Here is a 12,332-nt window from a genome sequence, read left to right as displayed (position 1 = left end):
TGGCACAGTGGTTAAGAATCTGCCTGCCAGTGCAGAAGACATGGGTTCAAGTACTGCTCCAGGAAGATACACATGCCACAGAGCAATGAAGCCCGTGCGCCACAACTACTGAGCCCGTGTGCCACAACTACTGAAGCCTGTGTGCCTAGAGCCCATACTCTGCAACAAGACAAGCCAGCACAATAAGAAGCCCACGCACCGCAACCGAGAGCAGCCCCTGCTCGCCGCAACTAGAGAAAGCCTGCGCGCAGCAACAAAGACCCAACGTAGTGAAAAAATTTTAAAAATAAACAAATAAATAAATTTATTTTCAAAAAGAAAAAAAAATTTATCCAGTAGTGATATGTGGGATCAATGAGAATAAGGAGAGATTGACACTTAAGAGCAGAGTTAGTAGGTTATTACAATAGTCTGACAGAGAGTAACAAAGGTTTGAACAATAGCTAGGGGAATTAAAACATCACAACAGGTTGAAGCCATTTTGAGATGGACTCTGCAGTCATTTACTTAGCTTCTATGCCGTCTGCATGGAAGTGAGTCCAAAGTCCTATGCTTGGGCCAAGCTCTGTGGGGTATCAGACTATCATTGCCTTAGGAGAAAACTGATGATGTAACTCAGCTGTAAGCAGTTTCCTAATTTCCTTCCATTCTTTCTTCCTCATCCCATACCAGCTAGAACCAACGTCCTGTCCTAGAATTTTAATCTCTAAGCTTCCTGCCACTCTGCCCACCTCTACTACCCTCCCCAGCTTTGCATTCCATACTGTTAAAATCCTCATCTTCCCCCCATCTGAGAGTCTGCAAGCAATGGAGTTTGCATTCACTCTACTTTCTGATCTTGGCCTCAAACTAATTTCAGATGATTTTTCCTACACTGGTGCTCACCATATCAGGTTTCTCAGCCCTGATTATGCATCATGAAATAAAACACCAAGGAATCAGTGAAGGTGCACACAACAGGTAACACTGGAGTCAAAGGATTTGGAGACAAGAGTGGTGAATGTAGATTGGGTCTCTAGAAGTTAATCGCTCTGAATTGCAACTCCTTAGCCTGCTAAAGGTGATAGTAAAACTCATGCAAAAAGTCCCTTGTGATAATCAAATTATACAGATATACATATGTATTTTCATTAAAGAATATTATTTTTTAAAAGTCCTACAGTTCATTTCTCTGAATTCCTTGTATCTGGAGAAAGCTGAGCTAATTTGTTCATGCAGCCATAAACCAAACAATTGTTAACTCTATAACAACGTAATACTTAGCCAAGATGTTAGCAAACTTTTCAAAAAGCTAACATTAAAAAAAATGAAATTAAAGGCAAACAGAGTAAGAGTATTACATTCATTATGCCTACCTCCAAAAACAATCTTATCAAGCTTCTAAAAAGACAGTGCCCTGGAGATTTTCTGTACCAAAGTTTAAATATTGTGCAGCTCATTAATCAAACAAACACAATCTAAATAAAGAGTAGCTATGTCATATGGCCATAAATTATAAACTTGAGGAAAATCCACACAGTAAAGCAGCATGATAAAAGGTGATCACACATTTTTTTTTTAAGCTAATTCCATGGAACATGCTTGGCACCTATTAATAACTGGACTGAATGAAAGGAGTATGTTGACTGCCTGAATGAATGACCATCAGTCTCAAAAGCATCACCTTTCAGGGCTAAAGCCAACAATCTATTAAACATGAAATTACTTATGCAAATTTTGCAGCAACTTTAAAAATGATGATGATGATAATAATAAAGATGATGGGGATGTTGATGATAGTGGTAGCAACAGGACTTACTCTGACTCAGGCACTGTTCAAAGTACTTTACGCATGATAACTAATTTTGTCTTCATACTAACCCTCTGAAGAAGGTTTTAATATTATTTCCATTTTACAGACCAGAAACTAAGGCAAAGATGGATGAGCAACTTGCCTAAGCTCCTAGAAGTAATAAGCAGCAGAGCTGGGATTTGAACCCAGGCAGTAGCTAGGGATGAACTGGAAATTAGCGCAGAGCAAAGCAAGTGCCCGTAAACATGACAGCAACTAACTTTGTATAATAAGTTACATTAAAAACATGAAAAATCCAGGTTGATAGGCTGGATTCATTTTATACACATAGAGTAAAATATTGCAAGACTGTTAAAACACAAGGCACAAGATTGTTAAAACACAAGTAATATTCAAGGAGCTGACATCTAAGAAAAACACTGCACCACGGTGAACGCTGAAATGTTCACTTTAAACTGTTGTTCAAAGAGAAGAAAAAAGCAATTAAGAAATCCAGGTTGCAGAAGAGTTGGAAGCATTGAGGCTCATTTGTATACATGTTTGTCAGGAAGTTCTCATATCATATAAAGAAAATGAGAGAAAAAAGTAATTTAGCAATTAATTTTAGAATTAGGTTTCACTCAAGTATTCTACTTATCTTGATGTTTCCTATAAAATAAAAACTATAATCTAAAAAAAACCAAACATTAAGTTGAAATAAAATATTCTTATTCACATAAGTAGAATATACCTCAATGCATCCATTGTTTTCGGCGATGTCAAGAGTTCTGTCTGCACACCATTCATAACTTCATCTTCTAAGTCCTGTGTGGAATTCTGTAGTGAAACAAACCCATAAGCATGTGGATGTTATGCACATAAAATTGAAGGTTTGAATAAAAAGTCTCAACAGGAGAGAGTAAATGGTTTTACTCTGGATATATACAGCATGCTCCAATTTCTTTGAAGACTGGAAACAGGTGTTAATCTTTTCAGTGCTTTCAATATTCTTTTCTCTTCCGTTTGGTTTCTGAAATACTCAAACGGGCCATTTACACAAGGCAGTATGTTAAGAGCTTTGGAATACATCATTTAGCTTCCTGCTACTCAACCATAAGCTTTTGGGACTGAGTGTTTTAAATCAGCAAGGAAAAGTGGTACCAAAGGGAAGGTTCCATTGACAGGTAGTGATGTATTAGCTTTAATGTACTGTACTTGCTTGCATCTCCCTGGTGACACTAAAAATATAAAGAAAGCAAAATTCATGAAAAAAAGGTTGCCTGGCAAGGTCACTTCTATCAAAAGTGTGACAGGACTAGTGCAGGAAAAGAAATCTGGAGTTCTTACTTTGCCTTAAGACTTTAATTCTGAGGATGATTTTCAGCACAGAGAAACTAAAATTAACCACTTAACTTCTAAAATGGTAAACACTCTTCTACTGCAGAGAGGTAAGAGGGCAAGAGAGGTCCTGCACTCCAGGATGGTGGCAAAGTTGAACTGGGTGTTACATAGAGGAGAGATGGATTCTAGAAAGCCAGCCCGCTTGAGATTCTCGTTTAGTAAGACATTAGTCCTCTGTTAGGCTTTGGAACTGAACTTTTTTTTCTTTTTTTAAACATCTTTATTGGAGTATAATTGCTTTACATTGGTGCGTTAGTTTCTGCTTTATAACAAAATGAATCAGCTATACATATACGTATATCCCCATATCTCCTCCCTCTTGTGTCTCCCTCCCACCTTCTCTATCCCACCCCTCTAGGTGGTCACAAAGCACCGAGCTGATCTCCCTGTGCTATGCGGCTGCTTCCCACTAGCTATCTATTTTACATTTGGTAGTGTATATATGTCCATGCCACTCTCTCACTTCGTCCCAGCTCACCCTTCCCACTCCCCGTGTGGAATGAACTTTAACAGAGTAATTCTGCAGACACATTACTCTTCAGAAGCAGAGTCACAGATAGCGCTCATTACAAACTTAGGTTTCACTGAAACAAACTACATGGAGCATACATGGATCTAAATGTATCATTTCAACCAAAAAATGCAACAGATGAGTTAAAAGCCTGGACATAAAGGAATTAGGTTAATATTTTGAAGAAAACAAGACAGGGAGGCACAACTTAAGCAGCGTGTCATTGTGAACTGATTAAAAAAACTTACTTCATTTTTAGATTGAAGAGCAACATTTCACCTAGGGGTTGGTAGTTTTGGGAAGCACTTGATCTACACTAGATTTAAAAAATTTATTCACTTTTTCGTCTTCATGAGGATAAAGAAAGAAAAAAAAATCCCAAAAGTTGAAGGATGTTTTTTAGTTTAAGGTACTAAATCTTAAAAGATGAATGTCTTTGAAAGCTTTCAAACATTCACCTTATTATGAAGGGCTTGATGTGTGCTTACATTGAAAAGTCACAGGGTTGGGCAGGTTACAAAAATACTTGAAGAGACAATTTAACAAAATATACATACTTGTGACTACTGCACATGACAGAACATTTGATGACTGCATTTAGGTCAAAATCAAAATCACTGACTTTCTCATCTCTCTCTCTCACAAGAGGGAGCTCCATGAAGGGTGAGGCTGTATCTAGTCTCTCTACATTAAGCACACAACACACAGAATCGATTTAGTGAACGTTAATGAGTAAATAAGCTGAATGGCATTCTATTAGCTTCCTAATACTGTGCAATAAATTCAAAATTAAATGGCTAAAAAACATTATCTCCCATAGTTTCTGGGAGAGATTTAGAAGTGGCTTGGCTGGGCAGTTGTGGGGTAGAATCTCTCATAAGGTTGCAGTCAAGGTGTCAGCAGGGCTGCAGCTGCAATCATCTAAAGGCTTAACTGGAGCTTTAAGATCCACTACTTTTTCTCTTATAAAAGCTTCATTAAGATATGCTTTATATAACATTAAACACACCCTTTGAAAAAGTACAGTTCAGTCCTTTTTCACTTATTCACAGAGTTTTGCAACCATCACCACTATGTAATTTTAGAACAATTTCAAAACCCCACAAAGAAACCCCATACTCATTAGCCAGCACTCCCCATGTTTTCTGCTTCCCACAGCCCATGGCAATCATTTACTTTCTGTCGCTAAGGATTTTTTTAAAAATACAAATTTATTTATTTGTTTGTTTATGGCTGGGTTGGTCCTTTGTTGCTGCACGCAGGCTTCCTCTAGTTGCTCTTCGTTGTGGTGCGCGGGCTTCTCACTGAAGTGGCTTCTCTTGTTGCGGTGCACGGGATCTAGGCTCAGTAGTTGTGGCTTGCGGGCTCTAGAGCGCAGGCTCAGTAACTGTGGCGTGAGGGCTTAGTTGCTCCGCGGCATGTGGGATCTTCCCGGGCCAGGGCTCGAACCCAGTCCCTGCATTGGCAGGTGGATTCTTAACCACTGCGCCACCAGGGAAGCCGTGTCGATAAGGATTTACCTATTCTGAACATTTTATATAAACAGAATCATAAGATATGTGGCTTCTATCACTTAACATGATGTTCTTAAGACCCTCCCATGTTGTGGCATGTATCAGTATTTCATTCCATTTTTTGGTCAAATAATATTCCACTGTATGGATGTACCACATTCTGTTTACCCATGCATCACTCTACGGGCATTTGGGTTGTTTCCACTTTTGCTTATGATTATGAATTATGCTGCCACGAATATTTGAAAGTGTTCAATTGTGAAATAATGCTAAGAATGAGAAATTCTTGCACGGACAGATGTTTTTCATTTCTCTCAGGTATACACCTAGGAGTGGAATTGTTGGGCCATATCTTAACTCTATGTTTAACATTTTGAGGGACTGCTATAGTATTTCCAAAACATCTGCACAATTTTGCATTCCCATCAGTAACATATGAGGGTTCCAATTTCTCAAAATCCTCACCAACACTTGTTATTTTCCTTTTTTAAAAAACAATTTAGCCATCACAGTGGGTGTAAAGTGGTTTTTGTTTTGCATATACCTAATGACTAATGATTTGCATTTCCCTAATGATTAATGATGCTGAGCTACTTGTCATGAGACTGTTGGACATTTGTATATCTTCTTTGAAGAAATGCCTAATTATTTGTATTTTTATTATTGAGTTGTAAGAGTTTCCTAAACATTCCATATACAAATTCCTTACGTATACGATTTCCAAATCTTCTCCCATTCTATGGGCTGTGTTTTCACTATCTTGATAGGCCCTTTGAAGCACAAAAGTTTCTAATTTTAATGAAGTTCTATTTATTTTTTCTTTAGTTCCTTGTGTTTTGGTGTCATATCTAAGAAATACTGCCTAACACGAGGTCACAAGGATTTACTCCTATATGTTTTCCTAAGTGTTTTACAGTGTCAGCTCTTACATTTAGGCCTATCACCATTTCTAGTTAATTTTTGTACACTGTGTGAGGTAGGGGGGCCAACTTCATTCTTCACATGTGGCTATTTAGTTGTGCCAGCACCATCTGTTGAAAAGACTATTCTTTCTGCACTGAGTTGTATTAACACCCTTACCAAAACTCAACTGACCAAAAATGCAAGGATTTATTTCTGGACTCTCAATTTTATTCTATTGATCTGTATTTGTATCCTTTTGCCAGTACTACACAGTCTTGATTACTGTAGCTTTGTACTAAGTTTTGGAATCAGGAAGTAAGAATTCTCCAATTATTTTTTTAAGTTTGTTCTGACTATTCTGGGTTCTTTGCATTTTCATATGAATTTTAGAATCTGAGCATCAAGTTTTGCAAAAGTGCTAGCTGGATTTTGATAAGGATCACATTGAATCTGTAGCTTAATTTAGAGAGTATTACCATCTTAACAAAATAAGTCTAGTCTACGAACAGTTAACAGTGGCAGTTATTAAAACAAATATTCTTTTTTGGCTTTGTAATACTATATGGATATACATCCTTGGAATGTCAAAGAAAAAACTGGGATGTTTGTTATAAGGTTTTAACTGTATTTTTGACTCTGCTCCTTACTCCAACTGTAATTTTCTTGTTGATCCCATGCCAAGGTAAGAAAACAACATATTTTCTGGTTCAAATCAACGTTCCGCAAGGTTCAAAGGAATTTTTTTCTAGTTCTGGTTAGATAGTAAGTAAAGGTTTTATTTATGTCAACGAAGTACCTAATGCTCCGAGTATATGAAAATGTCAATTAGAATTTGAAAGCAATACTGGCCCAATTGCAATGTGATAATCTGCTCAAGGGTAATTCTGAACTGACTACACTTATATAGCAATCATGTCAATCACTACAGACTTAAAGAAAAAACACACATTCACAGACTTATGTGTCTAAGACAAAAGTTCTACTATTTTAAAAGCTGCATCAAAAACTCTGCTTGCCACAGCTATCAAAAAGGGTAGTTAAAAAAAAAAAAAAAAAAGCTTCCCTGGTGGCGCAGTGGTTGAGAGTCCGCCTGCCGATGCAGGGGACATGGGTTCGTAACCCGTGTCCGGGAAGATCCCACATGCCGCGGAGGGGCTGGGCCCGTGAGCCATGGCCGCTGAGCCTGCGCGTCCGGAGCCTGTGCTCCGCAATGGGAGAGGCCACAACAGGCCCGCGTACCGCAAAAAAAAAAAAAAAAAAAAAAAAAAAGGGTAGTAACTATAGTTTATCATCTCAACTAATGGGCAGTGTTTGTCACTTGCCAAAATCATTTCTATATATTGAAGTAAAAGAATTCTTTGATATTCTCTAGAGATGGGGCAGGCAGACAGATGCTTAGGACATCCTACAAGGACACAAAGCCAATTCCCAATTGACTTCAACAATACTGTAGTAGTGCAGTGCTTCAAGACTTAGACAAAGACAGCTTATTTCTTGACAGGGTCCATAAAAATCACTTTTCCCAAAAATTACAAAATAAATGATATGCCATAATTTAAGAGCGCTTAGGCTTTTCCTTCACTAAATAACAGGATGAAAAGAAGAGTCACAAAATCACACAAAGCTAAAAATAAAAATTATATATATTTTTTCTCATAGCTTATTTGAATAACTTTGAGCCAAATCTGTAAAATGGTGACTTTTAAATTTGGGAATAAAGGGGTAAAAATCATTTCATTATGAAGAGCTAGGGTATAAACAACAGATGCTGAACAGTCACTATATTTCTTCAGTTTAGATTTGAGAAATATTAGTTACGTGATTTCAAATCCTCAAATTTGTCTCCAGAAAATACTATGGTTTGGCAAGCTCTATGCTTAATCTTATTGGTAAAATTATTATAATTTCTATTTTTAATGTTAACTTAAAATAGATCTGATCGGTTGCATAGAATACAAGGTTATAAAGCTATGTTGAAATTTACTTTGTCTCTTCCTTTTGCTCACATTACAATACTTTGCTCCCTAATAAAGTTCAGCAGGAGGTCGTGTCTTGCCAGCCAGGCAGAGACCTTTAAGAAGCTTGTCCTTTACCTCTTTGATTATCAGAGCAGGGAACGTATCATATGTGGCTCTCACAACAGACAAGTTTAATTACTACAATTTTTAAAACGTGAACATTTTTAGCAACACTTTCAGGATCATGGGAGCATTTCTGACAGCCAGAATGAGTTGGATTTAAACATCACTGTGCTATTTTTAGCTTTAAAATCAACACTTACATAAATACTCCCAAACCAATTAGCGGCAGCTGGAAAGTAAAGGTGTTCACATTTAGTTAGCACGAGTGCTCACGACAGCAAGTGTTCACAGGCTGCATGGAAGGGGCCAAGTACCAGGCAGGGCAGCCCTCTCTCTCCAGTGTGATCCTGGTGTTGGCACCAGGCTGTCGTTTCAACGTTCACTGCGGGTGTAAGTCACCGATTTCGTACAGGAAAGTGTATTCATGATGTAGCCTCATTAAGTTATACATCTCCAAATAAACTTAACACTCATGGTAAAACTTTTTGGAAGAAAACGTTACCCACATTCTCATCACTATTCCCTAGTCATGCACAGCTATAAAACAATATTAAAAACAGCTTTACTGCTCAGTTTTTCATCTCTCAGATGAGAACTGAAATAGATGTTATCTGTAGATGGCTCGCTTTGACTTACAGGTGAAGATATATGGCCTTGATTCCCCACCCCAATGCATTTTAGCCACATTTGAAACCACTTGCCTACAAAATTTTAATTACAATTGAGTTATGGTTCCAAAACTCAGGTGTATTTTATAACAAGATTTGCATTCTGAAAAGCCAACTGCAAGTTTCCTTTGAAATTGCATATGAATTTTAGAATGAGAGTAATAGAAAAATCATACAGAGAAGACTTGAATGCTAGGTTATGTGCCTGGTGCTCATACATAAACATCATGTAAATTATAAAATAAAATTCTGGGCATAATTTCAGAATATTTGTTTTGACTTTTTAGAACACGAATATCTGTACTAAAGTAAAAACAAGTTGTATCTGACACGCACACATGAGATGAACATCCATTTTGGTAGTCAAGCACTGTTATTTAAGCTTGATCTAATATATTTTCTTCATGCCTTGGGCAATGCCGTGCCATGGGAAATATCTCAGTTGGCTTCATAGATCCTACCCCAAAATGTTTCAGTCCTAGCAATTTGACACGTCCATAACTTATTTTATATAAATGATATGTTTATTCATTATATATATATATATAACAAATGTAAATGTTATATATACAAAATGTATATTAGGTTGTATTGGGTTGGCCAAAAAGTGCCTTTAGTTTTTAACTAAAAAGACATTTTTCATTTTCACCAAGAACTTTATTGAACAACGTATCCACCCTTTTGTTCCACTACCTTCTGCCATTTTTCAGGCAACTTCATAATTCAATCTTCCCAAAACTTGTTATCTTTTTGAGCAAAGAACTGTTCCAAGTGCCTTTTACAGTCTTCCAGGGATTTGAAATTTTTTCCATTAAGAGAATTTTGTAAAGACTTAAATAAATGGAAATCCAAAGGTGCAATGTCTGGTGAATACAGCAGATGAATCAGAACTTCCCAGCCAAGCTGTAACAGTCCTTGTCTGGTCATCACAGAAACATGTGGTCTTGTGTTATCCTGATGGAAGATTACGCATTTTCTGTTGACTAATTCTGGACATTTTTCGTCAAGTGCTGCTTTCAGTTGGGCTAACTGGGAGCAGTACTTGTTGGAATTAATCATTTGGTTTTCCAGAAGGAGTTCATAATAGAGAACTCCCTTCCAATCCCACCATATACACAACATCAACTTCTTTGGATGAAGACCGGCCTTTGGAGTGGTCGGTGGTGGTTCATTTCACTTGCCCCACGATCTCTTCCATTCCACATTACTACAGTATCCACTTTTCATCACCCATCACACTTTGTTTTACAAATGGAAGGTTTTCATTACATTTAAGTAGAGAATTGCTTGCAGAAATATGGTCTAGAAGGTTTTTTTTTGCTTAACTTATGTGGAAACCAAACATCAAAGCAATGAACATAGCCGAGCTGCTGTAAATGATTTTCAAGGCTTGATTCAGATATTTTGACTATGTCGGCTATCTCCCCTCCCACGTGATATAACGTTGATTGCTCTCAATTAATGTCTCGATTTGATCGCTCTCAACTTCAACTGGGCTACCCGACCATGGAGCATCATTCAGCTAGAAATCTCCAGCACAAAACTTTGCAAACCACTTTGACACGTTTGATCAGTCATAGCACTTTCTCCATACACCGCACAAATCTTTTTTTGCATGTCGGTTGCATTTCTACCTTTCTTGAAATAATAAAGCATAATATGCCAAAAATGTTGCTTTTTTTTTTTCTATCTTCAATATTAAAATGGCTGCACAAAAACGGACCAATTTTGATATGTCTTTTTTTAACTGCATGCTAATATGACAGCTGTCACATACAATCTAACAAAACTGTTTTGAATGAAATTAAAGACAACTAAGTGCTACTAGAGCCATCTTATGGAAAAAGCCAAATGAACCTTTTGGCCAACCCAATATATCCATATATCTAGAAATTGGCACTGCCTTATAATAAATAGTGCACATCCTCAGATATCCTGAATAATACTAAGCAAGCCCTAGAAAGAATGGTGCTGACAAGCTAGTCTAGTCCACTCATTTTATAGGTAAGGAAACTGAGACACAGAAGGACGAGGTAACAAGTCTTTTAGATTATTGTGATAGCGACAAAGCCAGAATCCAGGATTCTTGACTCTCAATACAGTGCTCTTTCTGTGTACCACGGTAAATAGTTGCTGACTTAATGAATGCTGATCTTATGCTGAACTCTTTATGAATTCTTTTTTCTTTCAATGACAGTAACAAACACTCTAATGATGTCTTGGATGTACTTTACCCATATTTCAAAGATCTCACAACATTTCACATACAACTAGATACATATTCATGACAATCCTAAATAATTTCTAGGCATTCATATTCCAATTTTATACATGGGCATATTCAAGTAAAAAAAAAAAAAAAAGCTTAATGCCTTGTTCAAGGTGAAACTAAGGGACAAAGAAAGGACCAAGGATCCATGTGTCCTAAGACTGAGGTTTGTATGCAAGCATGTTAAACATATTTACCTTGTGATGTCTCTTAGCCGCTGATTTTAGACAAATGGTGCGAGCGAGAAATATTACATTGTGAAGCATTAAAAAGGATTTATATGAAAAACTATCAAGTATGTCATTATTCTAGAGATTGAGCTCTAATAATTTTATGTTTTATTTATTTATTTTAACATCTTTATTGGAGTATAATTGCTTTAAATGGTGTGTTAGTTTCTGCTTTATAACAAAGTGAATCAGTTACACATATACATATGTTCCCATATCTCTTCCCTCTTGTGTCTCCCTCCCACCCTCCCTATCCCACCCCTCTAGGTGGTCACAAAGCACTGAGCTGATCTCCCTGTGCTATGCAGCTGCTTCCCACTAGCTATCTATTTTATGTTTGGTAGTGTATATATGTCCATGCCACTCTCTCACTTTGTCCCAGCTTGCCCTTCCCTCTCCCCGTATCCTGAAGTCCTTTCTCTAGTAGGTCTGTGTCTTTATTCCCGTCTTGCTCCTAGGTTCTTCATGACTTTTTTTTTGGATTCCATATATGTGTGTTAGCATAAGGTATTTGTTTTTCTCTTTCTGACTTACTTCACTCTGTATGACCGACCCTAGGTCCATCCACTTTGCTACAAATAACTCAGTTTTCTTTCTTTTTATGGCTGAGTAATATTCCATTGTACATATGTGCCACACCTGCTTTACCCATTCATTTGCTGATGGACACTTAGGTTACTTCCATATTCTGGCTATTGGAAATAGAGCTGCAATGAACATTTTGGTACGTGACTCTTTTTGAACTATGGTTTTCTCAGGGTATATGTCCAGGAGTGGGATTGCTGGGTCGTATGGTAGTTCTATTTTTAGCTTTTTAAGGAAGCTCCATACTGTTCTCCATAGTGGCTGTATCAATTTACATTCCCACCAACAGGGCAAGAGAGTTCCCTTTTCTCCACACCCTCTCCAGCATTTATTGTTTGTAGATTTTTTGATGATGGCCATTCTGACCAGTGTGAGATGATATCTCATCGTAGTTTTTTT

General features: G+C 37.3%; 1 protein-coding gene across 1 annotated transcript in view; it reads right to left on the bottom strand.

The window, feature by feature from the left end:
- Positions 1 to 12,332, bottom strand: part of PARD3B (par-3 family cell polarity regulator beta) — a 1,037,324-nt gene that overhangs the window by 514,016 nt on the left and 510,976 nt on the right. Inside the window, exon 5 of the mRNA XM_012532519.3 lies at positions 2,523 to 2,608. Within this exon, the coding sequence (XP_012387973.1) occupies positions 2,523 to 2,608 (86 nt within the window). The remainder of the gene's footprint in view (positions 1 to 2,522; positions 2,609 to 12,332) is intronic.

The sequence above is a fragment of the Orcinus orca genome, chromosome 7, assembly GCF_937001465.1.
Source record: "Orcinus orca chromosome 7, mOrcOrc1.1, whole genome shotgun sequence".
Classification (NCBI taxonomy): Eukaryota; Metazoa; Chordata; class Mammalia; order Artiodactyla; family Delphinidae; genus Orcinus; species Orcinus orca.
Note: the sequence above shows the minus strand (reverse complement) of the source record. Positions and strands in the feature narration are given on the sequence as shown.